Raw genomic sequence first — 23,020 nt, forward strand, 5'->3', positions numbered from 1 at the left:
GTTTCCACAAAATTCTTAAAGGGAGAGGCACGTAGCTCTTCAAGTTTTCCTTTATATCGTGATGGAGTACTGCTTTGAGCCATAAAAGCCATGGTAGTTTCACAAGATCTCCATTCATGTGGATTAGCCTTCATTCATCCAGATCCTATAGTAATTTTCTGTGGTCAGAATGTGGAAATAACTGTTCTGAACATGAATATTTTATGGATGGAAAGTATGGAAAGTAAACTGTTCACATCTGAGTATATAGTGAGCAGCAGGTAATGCCAAAAGTATTGAGATAATGATACCTCAGTACTTCCATTCACCCTTGTCTAGCCTGAGGTAGAGATGAGAAATGATGGGCTGAATCTTAACTCCCCAAAACGGGTGGGTTGTGGTCGGGTCGGAGGTTAAAATTAAAATATCTGAAACAGGAACCCAAGCCGCCTCGACCCCGCCCACTTCCCTTATTAATGGAGGCGGGACGAGGGGCAGGCCTCGGGAAACCCGGCAGTTGAAAGAAGGCAAGAAGGGCTGAATCCATTAAGCAAGTGCCTGGACAGCACTGCTTGTGGGCCAGGAGCAGCAGGAGTGTTTGCCCCGGCCCAACAAGCTATTCAGTAAACACCCCTGCCCACGATCTGTCTGCTCCCCCCGACTACCATCTGCTTACCCCCCCCCCCCACCAGACAACCATCGGGAGCCCTCCCACCACCTCACACTTGGAACACCCCCTGCCGTTGGAACCACACTCCCCGTGATTAGAACCCTCCCTTCTGTGATGGAAACCCCCCCTCCGTGATTATAATCCCCCCCCCCCAGCGAGTGGGGGTGCGCAAGAAGCCAGAGTTGGAGGAGGGCAGAGTTCTTGAAGGGGGTTGGAGTAGGTTACAGAGTTAGGGAGGGGTGAGGCCATGAGGGATTTGAAGACAAGGGCCTAGAAATTCAGTTGCCTTAGCGCCGCTTTTGAGGCGCTAGAGGGACTAGCGCCAGAGTTATGGCCAGTTTAAAAATTCCCTGGGGCCCTAAATCGGCGTTGCACCGGTAGCGCTGCGCCGGCACCGATGACGTCATCAGTGTGCGCAGCGTCCCGGTTGCCATGCCGACGGGCCCTAGCGCCGAAATTCAGTTGCGGCCGCCTCACCCGTGGCAGCCGCAACTAAGACTCTGGCAACAGAGTCTTGCATGAGTTTGCGCCGGCGCATTAAAGGCCCCGCGGCGGCCGGCCGCTTTCCCGCCGGCCGCCTGCCCGCAGCTCCCTCCCCGGACTTCTCCCCCCCACCCCCCGGAACAGATGCAAGCCCGGCACTTGTCCGAGGTGCCGGGCTCATTTTTAGACAGATTTGCGCGGGCCGCGGCCGGGTGCAGGCAGCTCCTCCTTAACGGAAGGAGGAGGCCTGCACTTCCCGAGCCTGCCGCAACGCATCGGGTGCCGCAGCGCCGGAATTGCGGCGCGAAACGGCAGTTAGCGCCGATTTACCGCCGCAAAGACCCTTCAGTAGCGCCGGCAGCCATTTGGGCGCGGCCCTGCTGAATTTTTGGCGCGCGCAGGGGGACTTAGCGCCGGCACTAACTTCCGGCGCTAAAGCCCTGGCTAAGCCAAAACCCAATTTCTAGGCCAATGGGCTGGATTTTCATTCAGGAGTCGGTTAGGAGGCGGGACTATGGCCTAGAAATTGGGTTTTGGCTTAGCCAGGGCTTTAGCGCCGGAAGTTAGTGCCGGCGCTAAGTCCCCCTGCGCGCGCCAAAAATTCAGCAGGGCCGCGCCCAAATGGCTGCCGGCGCTACTGAAGGGTCTTTGCGGCGGTAAATCGGCGCTAACTGCCGTTTCGCGCCGCAATTCCGGCGCTGCGGCACCCGATGCGGTGCGGCAGGCTCGGGAAGTGCAGGCCTCCTCCTTCCGTTAAGGAGGAGCTGCCTGCACCCGGCCGCGGCCCGCGCAAATCTGTCTAAAAATGAGCCCGGCACCTCGGACAAGTGTCGGGCTTGCATCTGTTCCGGGGGGTGGGGGGTTGAAGTCCGGGGAGGGAGCTGCGGGCAGGTGGCCGGCGGGAAAGCGGCCGGCCGCCGCGGGGCCTTTAATGCGCCGGCGCAAACTCATGCAAGACTCTGTTGCCAGAGTCTTAGTTGCGGCTGCCACGGGCGAGGCGGCCGCAACTGAATTTCGGCGCTAGGGCCCGTCGGCATGGCAACCGGGACGCTGCGCACACCGATGACGTCATCGGTGCCGGCGCAGCGCTACCGGTGCAACGCCGATTTAGGGCCCCAGGGAATTTTTAAACTGGCCATAACTCTGGCGCTAGTCCCTCTAGCGCCTCAAAAGCGGCGCTAAGGCAACTGAATTTCTAGGCCTATAACTTTTGGGGTTATAGCCCCACCTCCATCGAGATGTGGCCAATCCACGCAATTTTAACTTGATTGACCTTGTTGAGCCCGCCCAGCGGGCTCAGCAGGCCAATTAAGGGCCACCCGGCAACAGGTGACGTCACAGACTGAAATTTCATCTGTCAAGAGGTTTTGACAGATGAAATATCAGCATTTCACAGCTGTTTGAAGCTGTCAAACACTGACAGTCTTACTTCTAACCTGAGTCCTTCTCCACAGACTCAGTTAGAAATCTTTCCTGCACAGAAAGCTGAAGGCTGTCACTTTTGACAGTTCGCAGCCATTCTGCTTTCTGTGCCGGTGAGATGAGGGACTCCCGAGACCTAAAGGAAGGAAGGCTGAAAAGGTAAGAAAGGTAATTTAAACTTCTTTAAACACTTTAGACACACCAAACACACTTACCTTTGCACTCATGCACACATCACTCACCGGAACACCGACATCTCGACCCCTCCAAGTCCTTCAACCCGACAGCCCGCCTCGCTAACTTGGCGTGGTTTGGAGCCGTCGGGAATCCCACACTTCAGCATTAAAAATAGGGATTAGGCTAAAAACTGCCTGTTAACTACCTGTTAACAGGCAGTTAATTGGCACTAATCCCTTCCCGCCTCGGGTAGGCGGGTCCCAGTGCGGGGTGGGTACCCGCCTCCTTTGAAACTGGCATGGAGGTGGGTTGGGTGCGGGATGGGGGCAGGACCCCTGATTTCGGGATTTTAACCCCCCACATGCCTCCAATCCCGACTCCACGGCCCAATGAAAATCCTGGCCAATGACTTACTGGCCGCACTACCGGGACGTCGAAAATGAGAATCTTAAAATCGAGGCGTTGGAGGAACGGGAGTCATAAGTCAGCGAGCACTGGCGTGAGCGGCATTTTATGCAAGTTAGCATACAGGCAGCAGAGTTCTGGAGGAGTTGAAGTTCATGGAGGTTGGAAGATTGAAGGCCAGTCAGAGAACAGAAGAGATTTCAAAATCTAAAAGGTGTATGGTTTTAAATATCTACAATAGTGTATCGGCTAAAAATTCGGGGGCTTAACGCCACTCGTTACCGGCAAGAAATTGCCTGTCAGCTGCCGCTCTTTCGCCAGATAGTGACGGGTCCCGCAGCATCCTTCATTTTCGATGTCCCGGTAGCGCTCCCGGTAAGTAGTAGCGCCCTGCAAAAAAAAAATGGCGGCGTGGTAAACACCGACTTAGCGTCAACACAGCCAACTTCAACCCGCTGGGTCATAACCACGCCAGGGAAACCCAGCGTGCAAACAGACTGACAGAGGCACTGTCACCACCTCTTAAAGGTACACACACATTTTTCAGGTAAGTTTGCATTTAAACTTTTTGAATTTTTTATTGAAGTAGTGACTCGCTTCAAAAGATGTTAAAAGTTTTTAAAGTGTGCAGGGAGTGCTGCTGGACTCGGATGGTAAAGGAAGGCCTCTGAGAAGGCAGAAAATGCTGGAAATACTCAGCAGGTCAGGCAGCATCCGTGGAAAGAGAAACAGAGTTCACGTCTCAGGTCGAAATGCTGCCTGACCTGCTGAGTATTTCCAGAAATTTATGCTGCCATTTCAGATTTCCAGCATCTGCTCGCAGAGGGAAGAGGGAGACGCAGAAGAGGAGGAAGCAGAAGAGGAGGAAGCAGAAGGAACCCAGACAGCCCCTTTCTGGTCGGGATATCTGGGAAGGAATCATCCGCCCATGGTACCAGTGACCACAACCCCAATTCCCCTTTCAACATTTGTCCCACACCTCTTCCCTCTGTTACTGACCATCACAGCATCCTCTTGACCACAATGCTGAAATAAAAGCCACCACAAAGCAAACTTTCCAATACTACTTTATACATCCATCCAATATGACATCAAGAAATCAACTCATCACCCTTATGCATTCTCTTAGTGACTGTCTTATGTGTGCCTTTGCCTATCCTTCTGATGTCACGCAATGGCTGCAGCATGGCTGGTGGAAGGCTGCTGAGTTCTAGTGGGGGACACTGCCACTGCAAATGGCCTTGCTGGTCGACCATGAGGAGCTGGTGGCTGGGAGTATGAAATCAATCTTCTTCTTCACTCTCCTCTCCCTCTTCTTGGTCAACCATTGGCTGGATAGGCTGCATTTCTTGGGTGTGTGAAATGAGGAAGGCACAAGGGTGGAGTTGTGCTGACGGAGGGCAGGCAAGCAAGAGGTGCATGTGAGAAGGTGGATAACATATAAGGATACCAGCATCTTGTATCCTTTCAGCCCTGCTGCTGGCCAAGGGCTCAACCATGCCCCAAAAGAATGGCCTGCACCGTCTCCTCCAAGGGAGTGAGGTGAAGCTAGGAATGGGACAGATTGTTGGTAGGTGAGTTATTTGAGGGTGGGGGGGGAGTCGTACATTGAGCAGTGTGTGAGGCTAGTGGTGCAGTTGGTAGGAGACGGCTTTTGAGGATGCATTCACTGACCTTGACCAGTGGTCTGAGGATATGAAGCTTCTTTGGGCACTGGAGCCAGGTGGTAGAGGCGACACTACTGGCAGTGACGGCCTCAGTGATGTGGTCCCACATCATTCTTTCTGGAGGACCTCCTGGCCCCTGTGGGTAGAGGACCTCTCTTGCAGTGTTGACCCCCTGCACAAAGCTGGAGTGCTGTGGACGAGACCCTCGGTGCCCCTTCCCTGGCTTGCTGAGCCGTTTGTGTTAGTGCTGAAGCACTTTTCCCATTTTCTGAGGTTCAGAAGGGAATTCAGCTTTAAGTGCTGAAGAATCCCATTTGGGACTTTTTAATGTTAATTTTTTTTATTGAAACGCAGTAAGGGCTGAAAGCTGCATTTTTTTTCACTGCATTGTCATTTTTATTAGTTCTGAGCGCATTGCCCCTTTAATTCATCGCCCCTTTAATTGCCCACAATGCCTTGTGAACTCCACAGCCTCACTCCCAGAGGCTGTAAGAAGATGCAACGCCGACTGTGGACGGGAACTTCGGGTCGGAGGCCTCCATTAAGGCCACAAGGGGGGCGTTGTACAGTAAGCTAGCGCTGCGCTCCACATCGCCAACCCCCAGAACCAATCTTTGGCTGGTAGCGTTGGGGCCATTTTCAGCGGCATTTAACTTGAGTTGCCAGTGACACCGGCAATTCTCTTGGCATACACCAATTTTTCCCCCCTAATCTCTGCAACTCACTATCCAAAATGTGCATTTGTTGAACTCCTACATCACAGCACTCATATTTATTGTGGTCCTCTGTTACATGGCATTATTTTGCTTGAAGAACTATGACCACTAAATAGGCCAAGAAATTGGCCACGATTACGTTATAGGAAAACATCACTATAGATAGGGAATAACAACAGAAGACGCTGGAAAAACTCAGCAGGCCAGGCAACATCCGTGGAGAGAGAAATAGAGTCAACGTTTCCGGTCAAAACCCTTCTTCAGAACTCAGTTGACTCTATTTCTCTCTCCACGGATGTTGCCTGGCCTGCTGAGTTTTTCCAGCGTCTTCTGTTGTTATTTCGGATTTCCAGCATCCGCAGTATTTTGCTATCACTATAGATAGGGAAATACCTTCACAGTACTAAGAATGGGAGTTGTTACCTCTTTCAATGCTATTGCCAGTTAGGGGATGCAGTCAATCCTAAAGCTATCATTAAGTAAACAGCAGTACACTGTTCTCCTAGTGCAGATGTTAATACTGCTGGTAGTATTGGGCGGCATTTTGATTTGATGGCACAACATGCAACAGTTATGTGTCACATTACAAGCATTTGTCACGTCATCCACGAAGTTCAAGCTGAAGCATTGTGGACAGAGAAGGTTTGGTGTCAAGATGAGAGGAGTTATGCCAGTGCGTCCCATGCTCCATTACTAATGCTACACCATGATAGATTGAGTAGACTAGGCCTATATTCCTTAGAGTTTAGAAGAATGAGAGGTGATCTCATTGAAACGTATAAAATTCTTAAGGGGCTGGGAGGATGTTTTCCCTGGCTGGGGAATCTAGAACTAGGGGGTCACATTCTCAGAATAAGGGGCTGGCCATTTAGGACTGAGATGAGGAGACATTTCTTCACTGAAAAGTATGTGAATCTTTGGAATTCTCTAACCCAGAAAGCTGTGGATGCTAAGTCGTTGAGTATATTCAAGTCAAAGTTCAAAAGATTTTGGACTCTAAGGGACTCAAGGGATATGGGGCTAACGCGGGAAGGTGGAGATGATGTAGAAGATCAGCCATGATCTTATTGAATGGCGGAGCAGGCTCGAAGGGCCGAATGGCCTACTCCTGCTCCTATTTCTTATGTTCGGGACACAGAGCTTGTGCCATGCATACGATAGGCGTAGATTTAATTTGAGTGGTCAAACTGTGGACAACCTTACCTTTGCACTTTTCCTCAAATCTGAGACTTTCTCCCTCGTATGCTCCCACAACCTATGAAGATAGAAGACAACATTTACTCTATCCATTTCCTCCCCCATTTCCTATTGCGCATTAACTCACACAGGAGGATTCATCTATAGCTTAAGTATGGCTACCATCCTCCTGCTGTAGCGTTTCATGCGTGACATACAACATTTTGCCATTGAAGAGAGCCAGTTCTGCCCACTTTCCCATTCCTACCTGGTCCACAAAGCCATAATAACACCCATAGTTACATGGATCAGCAGCCCTTTAAGAGCTGCTGCTCTCCTCATTCTCTGCCTTTTTCATTCATAGCGCTCCCTACACTCAAGAGAAGCAAGCATGGAGCCTCACCGTTATTTTAACAGAACATTCAGGCCCATTGTGCTCATGTGGCGATCCCAGCTCTATTGTTGCTGCGACCTTATAATGTTGCATGTATTCTTCACATGCAAAGCTCACCTTGTGGCAACTCATGGGAAAAACTAAAATAAATATATTCACTTCAAAAAGCAATCCAGTTCAAGTAACATGAATATCTTGCTGCTGAAAAAATGTGCAAGTGCTTTTAGTGAACAAAACTTGTTCTTCAGTTTGTAAATACCTCGTAAATCTCGTTGGACTGTTGAACTGTGTGTATGCAATGTAAATGCAGGAAACTCTCTTTTAACCGGCACCTAATATCCGGAAATTTCTCTTAACTGGCAAAATTTAGAAGTAGGTTCAGGTAAGTTTTACTATATATTAGTGGCCGTGTAACCGGGGTTCCTGGATCTGTGGCCGTGTAACCGGGGTTCCTGCACCTGTGGCCGTGCAACAGGGACTCCTGGATCTGTGGCCGTGTAACCGGGACTCCTGCACAAGTGCCGTGTAACCGGGGCTCCTGGATCTGTGGCCGTGTAACCGGGGTTCCTGCACCTGTGGCCGTGCAACAGGGACTCCTGGATCTGTGGCTGTGTAACCGGGACTCCTGCACAAGTGCCGTGTAACCGGGGCTCCTGCACCTGTGGCCGTGTACGGGGCTCTCGTACCTTGATAAGTGTACCTCTCTGTAATCCGGACTTTTTGATCAACCAGTGCCACGCCGGTCCCGTCGGTGCCGGATAAAAAAGAGTTTCCTGTAGTTGCATAATGAGGGTTAAATTGATTTCCCCGTGCTTCAGGATTCATGAATCATACAGTCTTCAAATGTAAGAATGTTTCTGTTCCTGAAATTTACTCTACGATATCAATATTTGTGCGACCAGTTTAGCATCACAATGTTGGAGCTCTGCTAATGATGTTAGTACACTATTAGTTAAATGAACAATGCACCAATATTTTATTTATATATATGTCAAGTGTATTTTATTTCAGATTTCCAGCATCTGCAGTATTTTGCTTTTGTTGCAGTCTATGATGTGCTCTGAACATTTTGATTGGATTACTGACCTGCAATTCACCGGGGGTTTATTATGGCAACAATTTTTTGAAATGTGTCTTCTTCTGGTTTTGAACTGGATGGGGTTACTTTCTTCAACTGAGCATTTGATTTAACTTGCTAAGTTTCAGAAAGCGGACTCATAAACTATCTCTGAAATCCCACTGCGCACTATTTTTCGATCCCAGCAGATGTCAATTGTTCAAATTTACAACATATACAAAGCCATCCTTCACGGTAGTGACAGGTGTGTCGCTGTCTAAATATCAGATCAGTCATAAAAGTTGTCAAGTATTTCCTGTTTGCAAACCCCTTTGTCAGGAAGTTCCGTTGTTAGGTTCGAAAATGCGTCTTTGGCAAATCCCCAAATATTTAAATTTCAAACGAGTTGAAAGGAAAGATTAGATTGCCCTTAGTGGACTGAGCGTTCATTTGTAGTAACTCAAGAACTTTCTGTCCGCTGTTCCTATTTTACAAAGTAATAGTTTTGTACCCCTTCACTCTGTGGAGTCATGTCTATAAGCTGGGCAAGCTTCTAATGGTTACAGTGCATGTGGGAGCTTTCTGCTGTGTCTCTGTAGTGATATCATTACCAAAAATATCACTGAAGTCCATTGATGCAGTTGCCTCTCCACACACAAGTGTATTTGATAAAAGACAGCACAAGGGTTTTGGTAGAGGTAAGTATGGAAAAAAGTGTTTCCACTGGCAGGAGGCTCGGTAACCAGAGGACACAGATTTAAGGCAGTTGGCAAAAGAACCAGAAGGGGGAGATGAGGAGAAATTGGCCTAGAAATTGGGCTACTTATCAGCACTCGTTTGCGCCGCAATCCTGGCAAAAAATGGCAGCCGCCACTCTAGCGCCATTCTCTGGCACGGGACTCGGCAGCCGCCATTTTGGTGAGAGCCTTAGGCCTGGAGATGTAAATGAAGAGAGCGTGACGTCAGTCGGCATGTAACGCCGACTTGACGCCACGGCTGCGAACTTTGACCTTAGCGCTGAGTTCAGCACTGGGTCCTAATCTCGCTCTGAAAAGCGAGCGTTCAGCAGACTGACAGATGCTGTCAGCACTCCTTAAAGGGACGCACACATCTTTCAGGTAAGTTTGCATTTTGGACTGGATTTTTTATTTTTTATTTTATTGATGGAGTGGCTTGGTGCAATACATGCTAAAAGTTTGTAAAGTGTGCACGGAGTGCTACTGGACGCTTGCAAGGCCTCGGGTAGTAAAGGAAGACCACTGAGGAGACAGAAAATGCTGAAAATACTCCACGTCAGGCAGCATCTGTGGAGAGAGAAACAGAGTTCACGTCTCAGGTCGAGATGCTGCCTGGCCTGCTGAGTATTTCCAGCATTTTATGCTTTTATTTCACATTTACAGCATCCACTCGCAGAGGGAAGAGGAAGATGCAGAAGAGGAAGAAGCAGAAGGAAGGATCTAACCCAGACAGCCCCTTTCTGGCTGGCATATCCGAGATGGAATGATCCGCCTGCGGTACCAGTGATCACAACCCCAATTCCCCTTTCAAAATTTGTCTAACGCCTTACCTTCCCTCTGTTACTGACCATCAAAGGGTCCTCTTGGCCACAATGCTAAAATAAAAGCCACCACAAAGCAAACTTTCCAATCCAACTTTATACATCTATTCATCCAATATGACAACAAGAAATCAAAATATCATCCTTATGCATTCTCTTAGTGACTGTCTTGTGTGTGCCTTTGTCTATCCTACTGATGTCACGTAGTGCTAACCCCAGTGGCTGCAGCATGGCTGGTGGAAGGCTGCTGACTTTCAGTGGGGGACACTGCAGATGGTCTTGCTCGTCGACCTTGAGGAGTGGTTGGCTGAGAGTGTCAAATCAAGTGACGGTGTTTCTTCTTCTTCTTCTTCTTCAACCACTGGGTGGGCAGGCTGCATTTCTCGGGTGCGTGAAATGAGAAAGACACAAGGGTGCAGTTGTGGTGAGAGGAGGGCGGGAAAGCAAGAGGTGCATGCGAGAAGGAGGATAAAGTATAAGGGATACCAGCATCTTGTATCCTTTCAGCCCTGCCACTGGCTAAGGGCTCAGCCATGCCCCTGCCAAGAATGGCCAGCACCGTCTCCTCCAAGGCAGTGAGGTGAAGCTAGGAATGGGAGGCGAGCCTCGTGATTGGTATAGATTGTTGCTAGGTGAGTGACAGGGAGAGGAGCGGGAATCGTGCATTGAGCAGTGTGTGAGGCTAGTGGTGCAGTTGGTAGGGGACAGCTTTTGAAGATGCATTCACTGACCCTGACCACTGGCCTGAGGTCATGAAGCTTCTTTGGGCACTGGAGCCAGGTGGTGGGGGCGACACTGCTGGCGGTGACGGCTTCGGTGATGTGGTCCCACATCGTTCTTTCTGGAGGGGCCTCCTGGCCTCTGTAGGTAGAGAACCTCTCTTGCAGTGTTGACCCCCTGAACAAAGCTGGAGTGCTACGTGCGAGACCCTGGGTGCCCCTTCCCTGGCTTGATGAGCCAATTGTATTAGTGCTGAAGCACCTTTCCCATTTTTTGAGGTTTGGAAGGGAATTCAGCTTTAAGAGCTGAAGACTCCCATTTGGGAATTCATTTTAATGTTAATTTTTTTCTCAGAATGCAGTTGAGCTGTAAAGGCTAAAAACTGCCTCTTTTTACATGATTTTTATTTTTTTTAATTTCAGAAGGCAGTTCCCCTTTAAGAGACCGAACTGTTCCTGCTGCAATGACATTTCAACCACACTCTATTGGGGCCTCCTGCCAGTGCGAACGCCACCAGGACAGCATTGCATAGTGAATTTAGCGCTGGGCTAATGTTAATTAGTCCCCGCTGCCAATTTATCGGTCCTGCCAGCACAACCATTTTTGGCAGCCATTAACACCGGCCCGCGGTGACGCGGTCAGTTTTTAGCATTGTTGAATTTCTGGGCCATTGTTTTTTTACGCGAGTTGTTGTGATCTGGAATGCGCATGAAAGGGGGGTGGAAGCAGATTCAATAGTAACTTTCAAAAGGGAATTGGATAAATACTTGAAAAGGAATCATTTACAGAGCTATGGGGAAAGAGCAGGGGAGTGGGACTAATTGGGTAGCTCTTGCAAAGAAGCACGATGGGCCAAATGGCCTCTTCCTGTGCTGTATGATTCTATGAGTGGCACGTCAACACCTTCCTACATCACTAAGTTGCACTGTGTCTGGTCATCCTAGTAACAAGAGAAGTTAATTAACGGGCCAGGTAACTGGCGAAGGAACGGCAACCACCGTTAGACTTGCTCTTGCCCGTTAAATTGCTCTGAGCTTTCACATGGCAAGTTGCTGCAAGTGGGAGATCAAAGCGACGCGGCGCCCTCTACAGGGCATCTGGAACCTGTGTGAATAGGGCAAGCAACTGTGTGTGTCCTTAACCAATCAGATTGAAGAATGACTAATGAGCAACGCAGAGTCTGAACCAGGAAGTGTAAGTGAGAATATTTAATTCAAATGCCAAATCATGCACAGAAAGCGAAATAAAGAGACGGAAAGCAAGATGGGAATAAGAGAGAGAGATAAAAGAGACAGGTTCCAGATGCCCTGTCTCTTTTACATTGGGAAATGTTGATGTACAAAGGGACCTGGGTGTCCTTGTACACCAGTCACTGAAAGCAAACATGCAGGTGCAGCAAGCAGTTAGGAAGGCAAATTGGTATGTTGCCCTTCATTGCAAGAGGATTTGAGTACAGGAGCAAGGATTTCTTACTACAGTATACAGTACAGGGCCTTGGTGAGACCACACCTGGAGTACTGTGTGCAGTTTTGGTCTCCTTACCTAAGGAAGGATATACTTGCCAAAGAGGGAGTGCAGCGAAGGTTCACCAGACTGATTCCTGGGATGGCAGGACTGTCATATGAGGAGAGATTGGGTCGACTAGGCCTGTATTCACTCGAGTTTAGAAGAATGAGAGGGGATCTCATTGAAACATATAAAAGTTTGACAGGGCTAGACAGACTGGATGCAGGGAGGATGTTTCCCCTGGCTGGGGGGTCTAGAACGAGGGGTCACAGTCTCAGGATACGGGGTAGAACATTTAGGACTGAGATGAGGAGAAATTTCTTCACTCAGAGGGTGGTGAACCTGTGGAATTCTCTACCACAGAAGGCTGTGGAGGACAAGTCACTGAATATATTTAAGAAGGAGATAGATAGATTTTTAGACACAAAAGACATCAAGGGGTATGGGGAGAGAGCGGGAATATGGTATTGAGATAGAGGATCAGCCATGATCACATTGAATGGCGGAGCAGGCTCGAAGGGCTGAATGGCCGACTCCTGCTCCTATTTTTCTGTTTCTATGAAGAAAAAGTAAAAACTCCAACAACAATTGCAATCTGAAGGAATGAGACTCCACACTAGTAAAAGTTCATCTTCAGTGCCGGAGAGGTTGTTTGGCAGTAATTAAGGCTTACCATGCCGTTAAAAAGGTGCTTAGACCGAAATGAACAAGCCCTAATTTTTTGTTGCGAGTTTAGTCCGTATCTACGTTATCAGTACAGGAACTTCCCACCGCTCAATGCAGTTAAATGAGTCAGACAGCGAGATGCTGTTTTTGCCCAGTTTACGGAGGGGCGGCGCATCTCGGACAGCAACGTCCAGTATTTCTTGTTTAACTGCGCATCAGCCCCTCACCTGAAATTGCTGTGTGATTTACGCATAAATAACAGTGACATCGGTGCCTCAAAGGAGCGTTATCACACAAAATTTGACACCGAGCCACAAAAGCTTGGTCAAAGAGGTAGGTTTTAAGGAGCGTCTTAAAGGAGGAGAGAGAGGCGGAGAGGTTTAGGGAGGTAATTCTGGATCTTAGCATGGCCTCCAGTGGTGTGCTAGATGCCAGAATTAGAGGAGTGCAGAGATCTCAGAGGGTTGTAGGGCTGGAGGAGGTTACAGAGATAGGGAGGGGCGAGGCCATGGAGGGATTTGAAAACAAGCTGAGAATTTTTAAATCGAGGCGTTACCAGACAGGGAGCCAATGTAGGTCAGCGAGCACAGGGGTGAACGGGACTTGGCGCGATCTAGAATATGGACAGCAGAGTTTTGGATGAGCTCAAGTTTACGGAGGGTGCAAAGTGGGAGGCCGGTCATGAGTGCATTGGAATAGTCGAGTCTGGAGGTAACAAAGGCATGGATGAGGGTTTCAGCAGCAGATTAAATTTAATTTTAAGAATACAGAAGACACAACTAAGGTTGGTGGCTTATCATTCATCTGCTGGGATCTTATTTGTCACATACAGGAAACTCTTTTTTATCCTGCACCGACGGGACTGGCGTGGTGCCGGTTTATCAAAAAGTCCGGATTACAGAGAGGTATAGTAAAAGGTACGAGAGCCCCGTACACGGCCACAGATCCAGGCGTCCCTGTTACATAGCAACAGGTGCAGGAGCCCCGGTTACACGGCCACAGATCCAGGAACGGCCACTAATATGAAGTAAAACTTACCTGAACCTACTCCTGAATTTTGCCGGTTAACAGAGATTTCCGGTTATTTAGGTGCCGGTAAATCGAGAGTTTCCTGTACTGTGAGAAAATGGCAACAAAATACACTATCACACCTTTATAGTAACTCCTTCACTTATACATTCAAAATGAGCTGGAATAGATTGACTCCAGTATTTATGACCTTTTTTATACCATCTTCCTCACCGAGGCATCAACTCAGTGGAACTGATGCTTTTTGCTCAATGTATTTATTCCTTGCTATTTTACCATTTTCATGGCAATCACTGAAATACAGCAATTTCCCGTCGTGAACCTGACAGAAGTGAAGTAAAATGAGTTAGCCAGTATGGTGTGGGGTGAGGGAAGACATTATTACATTATCACCTGACATATCTGGGTAGACTGCACCTAGTGGTGCAAAGAATGATCAGTGTGTCTGCAGCTGTGACGTTTTAGTGCATGTCGCCTTCTATTCTGCTGTGCTCACTTTAGTTTGATAAAATATATGAGGTAAACAGCTGGTATTATTGGGTAAACTTAAGCGAAATAGAATCATAGACGTTTACGGCACAGAGGGAGGCCATTCGGCCCATCATGTCCGTGCCGGCCGACAAAGAGCTATCCAGCCTAATCCCACGTTCCAGCTCTTGGTCCGTAGCCCTGTAGGTTGCAGCACTTCAAGTGCATATCCAAGTACTTTTTAAATGTGATGAGGGTTTCTGCCTCGACCATCCTTTCAGGCAGTGAGTTCCAGACCCCCACCACCCTCTGGGTGATAAACTTTCTCAACTCCCCTCTAATCCTTCTACCAATTACTTTAATCTATACCCCCTAGTTATTGACCTCTCTGCTAAGGGAAATAGGTCTTTCCTATCCACTCTATCTGGGCCCCTCATGATTTTATACACCTCAATTGAATCTCCGCTCAGCCTCCTCTGTTCCAAAGAAAACAGCCCCAGCCTATCCAATCTTTCCTCGTAGCTAAAATTCTCCAGTCCTGGCAACATCCTCGTAAATCTTTTCTGTATCCCCCTCTAATGCAATCACATCTTTCCTGTAATGTGGTGACCAGAACTGTACACAGTACTCCAGCTGTGGCCTAACTAGTGTTTTGTACAGTTCTAGCATAACCTCCCTGCTCTTACATTCATCGTCCTCAGTTACTAATTATCAGCAACCAACTTGTTTCTAAGGCAGGATCTTGTTTGATGATAAGGAAGTTATGCTAAACCTTTAGAAATCACTGGTTAGTCCTCAGCTAAGGTATTAGTGTCCAATTCTGGGCACCACGCTTTCGAAAGGATGTTAAGGCCTTGGAGAGGGTGGAGGGGAGATTTACCAGAATGGTACCAGGGATGAGGGAATTCAGTTATGTCGAGAGACCAGAGAAGCTGGGGTTGTTCTCCTTAGAGCAGAGAAGGTTAAAGGGGAGATTTAATAGAGGTGTTCAAAATTATAAGGGTTTTTGATAGAGTAGATAGGGAGAAATGTTTCCACAGGCAGGAGAGTTGTAATGATCTGGAATGCACTGCCTGAAAGGGTGGTGGAAGCAGATTTAATAGTAACTTGCAGAAGGGAAATGGATAAATATTTGATAAAGAAAGAACATTTGCAGGGCTATGGGGAAAGAGCAGGGTGAGTGGGACTAATTGGATCGCTCTTTCAAAGAGCCGGCACAGGCACAATGGGCCGAATGGCCTCCTTCTGTACTGTATGATTTTATCAGAAAAGTCAAATGGGTTTCAATCAGAAAATCACACGACATCAGAATGAATTAAGTAGGGAAGCCACTGCTAAGGGTTTTTCTTATTTTTTTTGCACACAGTTAGGCAAATACAATCGCATAAGACTGATGTCTCCAGCTAACATTTAGAATAGGGAAAAAAAAAATCCTGAATCGCTAATGATTGATTAAAGCTATTTTGTTCTCCTGCATTCCTGATGCAGTCATGCACTGTTATTATGAAGATCTGTACCCCCAGCTGATTTAATCAAAAGCTGCAGACATTCACAACACATTTCAAAGCTGGAGAGGAGAATGACATAGAGGACACACAATATAAATTACAAACAAAATTCTCAGTACATGATCTGCTTATTACTTTATTAGTTAGTCGTCGACAGATTTATAAAGGTTTGCGCACTTGGTTTGCGAGTCCTGCTGTGTTTTATATTAGTCTTGCCTTCCTTTTCCTTCTTCAGAGAAGCTTTTCTCTCTAGCAGCACCACATCGTTCAATTGTTCCTTTTCTCTCGAACTTCTCAAGGTGATGGTAAAATGGAGTTGTTGTGAGTGTTTTCATATCTGATTCACTTTGTCTCCCAACCACCAGCATTTTTACAAGGAATGAGTTGCCATTTCTGCAGGAGAGCACCTTTTTATTCACTGTCAGTCCAAAAACCCAAATCTCTAAAAATTGCAAAAAGTGTATTTTATCCTCGTTTTATCCCCTTTGCACTGCCCTGCGCCTCAGATTCTGTACTCCTGCATGAGAGAGGCGGGCTACTTAATGATAGAGCACAGAAGGAGGCCTATCGTGCCTGTAGAAACATAGGAGCAGGAGTAGGCCATTCGGCCCTTCAAGCCTGCTCCGCCATTCAATATGATCATAGCTGATTCTCTATCTCAATACCATATTCCCGCTCTCTCCCCATACCCCTTGATGCCTTTTGGTCTAGAAAGCTATCTATCTCCTTCTTAAACATATTCAGTGACTTGGCCTCCACAGCCTTCTGTGGTAGAGAATTCCACAGGTTCACCACCCTCTGAGTGAAGACATTTCTCCTCATCTCTGTCCTAAATGTCCTGCCCCGTATCCTGAGACTGTGACCCCGCATTCGAGAGCCCCCAGCCAGGGGAAACATCCTCCCTGCATCCAGTCTCTAGCCCTGTCAGAATTTTATACATTTCAATGTACCTTGCTGTCTCTAAGCCATGCACCAGGGCTGCTCTATGGATAGCTTCTGTTAATGGGCAACTGGAGGTGGGACCCCTGCGGATTTTCCAACCCCTCCCACTGGCTAGGCACCTAACGTCCTCACATTGCCATGCCTGGCGAGTCAGCTCTGTAATGGGCTGTATGCCATTGGGGGAAACCACTATGTAAATGACGAACGAGACTGGGATTTGAGCCAAGGTCTTCTAGTCAATGGCAGATCACATTGATTTAATAAGCAGCATGCCAAGGATCAAAGTTAGATTCAGGTCCATTTGCAAGGTTTTGAGTTAAGTTTGCAGGGTTGAGGTTTTGAGGAAAGCAAGCTAAGGTCTATCAAATTGAGATGTAGCTAATGCATCAAAAATTATTGATTCAGATTTCATTGTTTCAGAGAATCAGATTTCCAGCATCCGCAGTATTTTGCTTTTGTCAAAAATTATTGTATTGGTTTCCAATGTTCCTTCAACAGTTTTGCTACCTGCATAAAAATATTAAATATGTTTTTTTTATCAATTGGAAGTGACGTAAGAAAACTACTGGACACTTGGTCTAAGCGTTAAACAAAGCTTTAATCAACTGTTTTACAACATGGAGGTCTAGTTGTCCTTCACTAGTTCCTGTTAAGAATGTCCTGTGCAAGCTGGGCCCGTGCCTGCGTATTTATACTCTCCCTGGACAGCGCCACCCGTAGGCCGCTCAGTATTATTTCATAAGTCTTTCTTTCATGAATGATTGATTCATGTCAGGAAGCATGTCTTATAATTGACTAATCCTTTAAAGCAGAATTAATCCTACACGGGTATGCGTGCCTGGAATTTCCTTGGGGTTCTGACGATCTCTTGCTATAACTTTGGCGTAAGTTCATCAATAACCCCAGAACTGTGCACAACACTCCAAGTGTGGCCCAACCAAGGTTTTATACAAGTTTAACATAAATTCTCTGCTTTTCAATTCTATTCCTGTAGAAATGAACCCCAGTGCATTGGTTACATTCTTTATGGCCTTGTTAACTTGCGTTGCTGATTTTACTGATTTGTGAATCTGTACCCCCACAGATCCCTTTGCTCCTCTACCCCATTTAGACTCTTACTTTCCGAGGAGCATTTGGCCAGAAGTCGGGGAACATCCGCAGAAAATCCAGCTCTCTATCATTTGTAGCGCGTTGCAGATCAATGCCATTTTTTTCACCCCATGCCGTGCACCACCCCCAACACCGAGGTGACCTGTCACCATGACGACCAGTCGCCATGACTCTGCTAATTTTGCGGGGTGGGGGGGGGGGGGGGGGGAGATTCCCTCTGGGAGCTATGTGTTACAGAATTGTGTACCCGTTCTTTATAAATGCATGTAAAGTGGGCCAGTGGGTTTCTGAGGGGAACCACCAATCCTCAGAGGCGGCCTCAGTCACGGCTCGCCGTCATCCCAACTTCCAGTGACCGTCCATGAAGCAGCTCGGGATTTTACACAGAGACTAAAATCAAAGCGGATTGCCCCAGGTTTATTCACTTACTTACCACTGATTGCTTGCAAAGCAGCAATGGGCTCTAAAATATAGGAAGATTAACTTTGTAAGAAAATCAAATATAAAATGAATTTTAAAAAAACAAGGCCTTGAACTTTACGCTGTCGGATAATAGCTGACAAACTCTTCGCATTTTCAACTGAAATTCCTCTCTCGTGTTTTAGCAGAGGGGTTAAATGGGTTATACCCTTTTCACTACCGTAGAATTTTAGATACATGCAATAAATATTCATAGATCAGTATCCCATAACAATTTAAAATATATCTTCAATAGTTTTAACAAAGGATTGTACCAAGTTTGAGATTTTTTTTTACCTTAAATGACAATCTGTATACCCTTTTACCATGAAACCTGTTAATTTGCAAAATAACCCTGCCTTACAGAACATTTATTAAAATGATCTTCTGCAGTGACTATTTATAAAGCAGAATTCGAGTGATGTGCAATACCGTATAACGTAGAACTTTACTTGCAGCATTCTCTGAATAAACAACAGCATTTTAACCCTTGTTGTATTTCCTGTTTCAGTGCAAAAATCCTTCTGCAGTCCTCAAGTGGTTACAGGCAAGTGTTACATCCTATGAATATTAGCGCACGTACCTTTTGTTTATATATTTTTTCCACACAACCTGCAAGAAAACAGCTGCAAAAGTGACCGAGTTTCCACCTACCATCATCCAAAACATGTTCAGATTCGAATCGGTAGTAGGAATGACTTATTTCCCTTAGCAGAGAGGTCAATAACCAAGGGGCATAGATTTAAAGTAATTGGTAGAAGGATTAGAGGGGAGTTCAGGAGAAATGTTTTCACCCAGAGGGTGGTGTGGGTCTGGAGCTCACTGCCTGAAAGGGTGGTCGAGGCAGAAACCCTCGTCGCATTTAAAAAGTACTTGGATATGCACTTGAAGTGCCGTAACCTACAGGGCTACGGACCAAGAGCTGGAAAGTGGGATTAGGCTGGATAGCTTATTTCGGTTGGCACGGACATGATGGGCCGAATGGCCTCCTTCTGTGCTGTAAATTTCTAAGATTCTAGTAAAATGATGGGTTGCACAGAATGCCAGCTGGTTATGGGCAGAACCCGTTCTGGCTGACTAACTCGTAGCCTACGGAATTTCCTTAGGTTCTACACCACTTATTACCCCTCCTCAGAATAAAGGGTCGCCCTTTTAGGACTGAGATGAGGAGGTATTTCTTTTCTCAGAGGGTCGTAAATCTGTGGAATTCTCTGCCCCAAAGAGCCGTGGAGGCTGGGTCATTAAATACATTTAAGGTGGAGATAGACAGATTTTTGTAAGATAAGGGAGTGAAGGGCTATGGGGAGCGGGCGGGGAAGTGGCTTTGAGCCCAAGATCAGCCATGATCTTAGTGAATGGCGGAGCAGGCTCGAAGGACCAAGTGGCCTGTTCCTGCCCCTATCTCTTATGTTCTACCTTGCCGCTGCAGTATGAGAATGGGCACTTAAGAGGCAATAAGGTCCATTTGTCTACGCATCTCTCCGTGTGAAAAATATTTCACTAATGATTACATAAAACGTTACCAAATTCTATGAGCAACTAAACTAACTACAGGGAGGGGGGAGGGAATTCCTGGGAATTCCTGCATCATAATTGCCTGATCGATGTAGACCTTTTGAATTGATGTTGTCATTCATCAGTTATGGATTGCTCTCTTATTTTACACTTTTATAATCACTCACCTGTCCTGTGCTGTCAGTTCTAATCAATCGGGTATAGCCAGATGACAAATCGGCTCAACTCATTACACTATAGATGATGTTGTCGGTTTATCATTGCATTATTTATCCTCAGTGCAGTAGACCGCAAGACTTAAAACCTGGAGTTTGGTGAAGTGCACAGAACTAGTGACCTTCCATCGATTGTTCAGCTGCTCAGTGGGCAGCAGCACTCTCTCGCCTCTGAGTCAGAAGGTCGTGGGGTCAAGTCCCACTCCAGAGACTTGAGCACAAAAACCTAGGCCGACACTCCCGGCGCAGTACTGAAGGAGTGCTGCGCTGTCGGAGGTGCCTTCTTTCGGATGAGACGTTAAACCGAGGTCCCGTCTGCTCTCAGTTGGATGTAAAAGATCCCATGGCGCTATTTCAAAGAGCTGGGGTAGTTCTCCCCGGTGTCCTGGGCCAATATTTATCCCTCAATCAACATCACTAAAACAGATTATCTGGTTATCACATTGCTGTTTGTGGGATCTTGCTGTGCACAAATTGGCTGCCGCGTTTCCTACATTACAACAGTGACTACACTTCCAAAGTACTTCTGCATTGCTGTAAAGCGCTTTGGGACGTCCTGAGGTCATGAAGAGCGCTATAGAAATGCAAGTCGTTTTTTCTTTTACTGCATTTGTAGTTCACTGGTTTTAGCCGTGACATTTATACAGGTTTCTAGTAATGTGTCCAAGTTGCAGCCAGCTATTCTGTTTAACTACCGCCACTCCAACAACAATTTAACACTTCCATTCCGAGCAGACATGCAAAAGCTAGGCGCATGGAAGGCACTGCAATAACAGTAATTTAATTGTTTACATTCTTAAAACATTTGGAAAAAGTGTCCCTTATTGTATATTAAGTTCAGGATACTGGTAGTCCCAAACCTTTGGCTAAATTGGACTTTATGATAAATTGCTCCCTCTGGAATTGTATATCTGCCGCTGTGAGTGATTTAGCTGTGCAAAAAAATGTAAAAATACATTTACTGATTTACTGCAGGAAATTCAGATTTTAACAAAGGAAGAATTTTCACTTTTCTGCAGTTTAAAATAATCCTTATGCTGAATGTACGATTTAGCCAATGGGGATACTGCCATTTGTTATATGCAGTTAGAAGTAAATAAACTTCCCCATTCATTTTAATATTTATGATTTTAATGCCTTTAGCCTGTTTATTTTTAATTTAGAGCTTTGTTATGACTCCAAACTGTTCAGTTTTCACTGTGTTATGTGTTTCTTGTTCTGATCTAAATGTGATTTAAGAATTTTAAATTCCGGAATGCAGAACGTAACTGCGAAGATGGATAGACGGGCTTTTGTGTATTGCACACACAGCTTCAATTAGAAGCAGCCAGATTCAATTCTGAATTTGCCCCTGTTAACTCTACAACCTAATAGAAAATCTATTTTAATTTTGTTACAAAAATGATTGCACATATAGATAGTCTATTTTTAGCTAGCGATACGACAGAAATGTTTTTTTTTGTGAAACGCTAACAGTTGTATTTTATCAACTTCAGTGGTCTGCTGTATTCTTTAGTTGGGGGGGGGGGGGCGGTGGAGTGGCAAAGGATCTCCTTGACATTGGCACGCACCCAAGCTGAAGAGAAGAGAGAGAAGCTCTTTGTGAAGATAGAAGATATACTTCCCCCTCGGCAATAGAGTAGCCTGCCTATCTTAGTTGTCTCTTGTTCCATTGTTTCAGCAGAGAAACATAAATCTGGCGCAATACTTCATGATAATAACCCTGACTTTCACTCCTAGTATACTTCAAGTAAAAATACAAAGGACTACAGCCTTACACACAAACGTATGCCCCTTTGAATCTGTGTCGCTAGCTGTACATTGTATCCATGACGGGATAAATAGAATGCAGGCTCACCACCGGAGCATTTGCAGACACAGTCACAATCATCCAGTAATACGTTCAGATCTAGCTGCAGCCATCTCTGTTCTCACAGCGTTTGACCCGGAAGAAAATTGAACCAAGCCAGTGTTCTGCAAAAAAAGGAGTTGGTAAATGAATTTCAATACAGATAAATGTGAGCTGGTGCATTTTGGTAAGAGGAATAAGGAGGCCACATACTCCTTGGAAAGTAAGAGTCTAAATGGGGTAGAGGTGCACATTCACAAATCATTAAAAGTAGCAACACAAGTTAACAAGGCCATAAAAAGTGCAGACAAAGCACTGGGGTTCATTTCTAGCGAATAGAATTCAAAAGCAGAGTGGTTCTGTTAAACTTGTATAGAACCTTGGTTAGATCACACTTTGAGTATTATAAAAATGATAGAGAAGCACTGAAGAAAGTGTAAAAAAGATTTACAAGGATGATATCAGAACTGAGAGTGTACAACTATCAGGAAAGTCTAAACAGGCTGGGGCTCCTTTCTATAGAAAGGAGAAGACTGAGAGGGGACCTGACAGAGGTCTTTAAATTTATGAAGGGGTTCGATAGGATAGATGTAGAGAAGATGTTTCCACTTGGGGGGAGTCCAAACTAAGGGCCATAAATATAAGATAGACACTAATAAATCCTGTTGGGCCAACTGGCCTGTTTCTGTGCTGTAAAATTCTATTGCATTTATATAGCACCTTTCACAACCTCAGGATGTCCCAAAGCTCTTTCCAGCCATAAATATAAGATAGTCAGGAAGAGAATCTTCTTTACTCGGAGAGTGGTGAGAATGTGGAACTTGCTACCACAGGGCGTGGTTGAGGCGAATAGCACAGATGCCTTTAAGAGGAAGCTAGATAAGCACATGAAGGAGAAAAGACTAAAAGGTTGCACTGATGGGGTGAGATGAAGTAGGGTGGGAGGAGGCTCGTGTGGAGCAAAAACACCGGCGTGGACCAGTTGGTCCGAATGGCCTGGTTCTGTGCTGTACATTCTATTTCATTCTTTGTACGCTCTACTAACAAACTGTCCTCAGAGCAGCTAGGGCTCTGTGTTGTGGAGCTCGCTGTCAGGCAGGACCCTTCCAGTGGGACGCTCTGTACACTCAGTTGGCAGCAAGCCAGATTTTTCTGCAGACACCTTTGGTGAGCTAAAGGAAGCTACACTACTGGCACGTGCAAGCCTCGTTTTCTTTGGAATAATTATTCAAATTAGATCCCATGCCAAAATTTACAAGGTTTGCCCAAACTGCACCCCCCAGTGTTAAAGAAACAAAGGATTTGCATTTCTATAGCGCCTTTCACAAC

At 46.3% G+C, this 23,020-nt stretch overlaps 1 protein-coding gene across 3 annotated transcripts in view; it reads left to right on the top strand.

Moving 5' to 3' along the window:
• Positions 1-23,020, top strand: part of znf516 (zinc finger protein 516) — a 248,691-nt gene that overhangs the window by 214,315 nt on the left and 11,356 nt on the right. For 2 of the 3 annotated variants that reach the window (XM_085993646.1, XM_085993645.1), the window contains exon 5: positions 18,624-18,911. In XM_085993646.1, the coding sequence (XP_085849772.1) occupies positions 18,624-18,679 (56 nt within the window). In that variant the 3' untranslated portion in view covers positions 18,680-18,911. Of the gene's footprint in view, positions 1-18,623; positions 18,912-23,020 lie in introns of those variants that run through there. The other variant, XM_085993648.1, reaches the window with a different exon arrangement.

This window comes from Somniosus microcephalus, chromosome 7, assembly GCF_052327205.1.
Source record: "Somniosus microcephalus isolate GS21.2 chromosome 7, FLI_Smic_1.0, whole genome shotgun sequence".
NCBI classification, from domain to species: domain Eukaryota; kingdom Metazoa; phylum Chordata; class Chondrichthyes; order Squaliformes; family Somniosidae; genus Somniosus; species Somniosus microcephalus.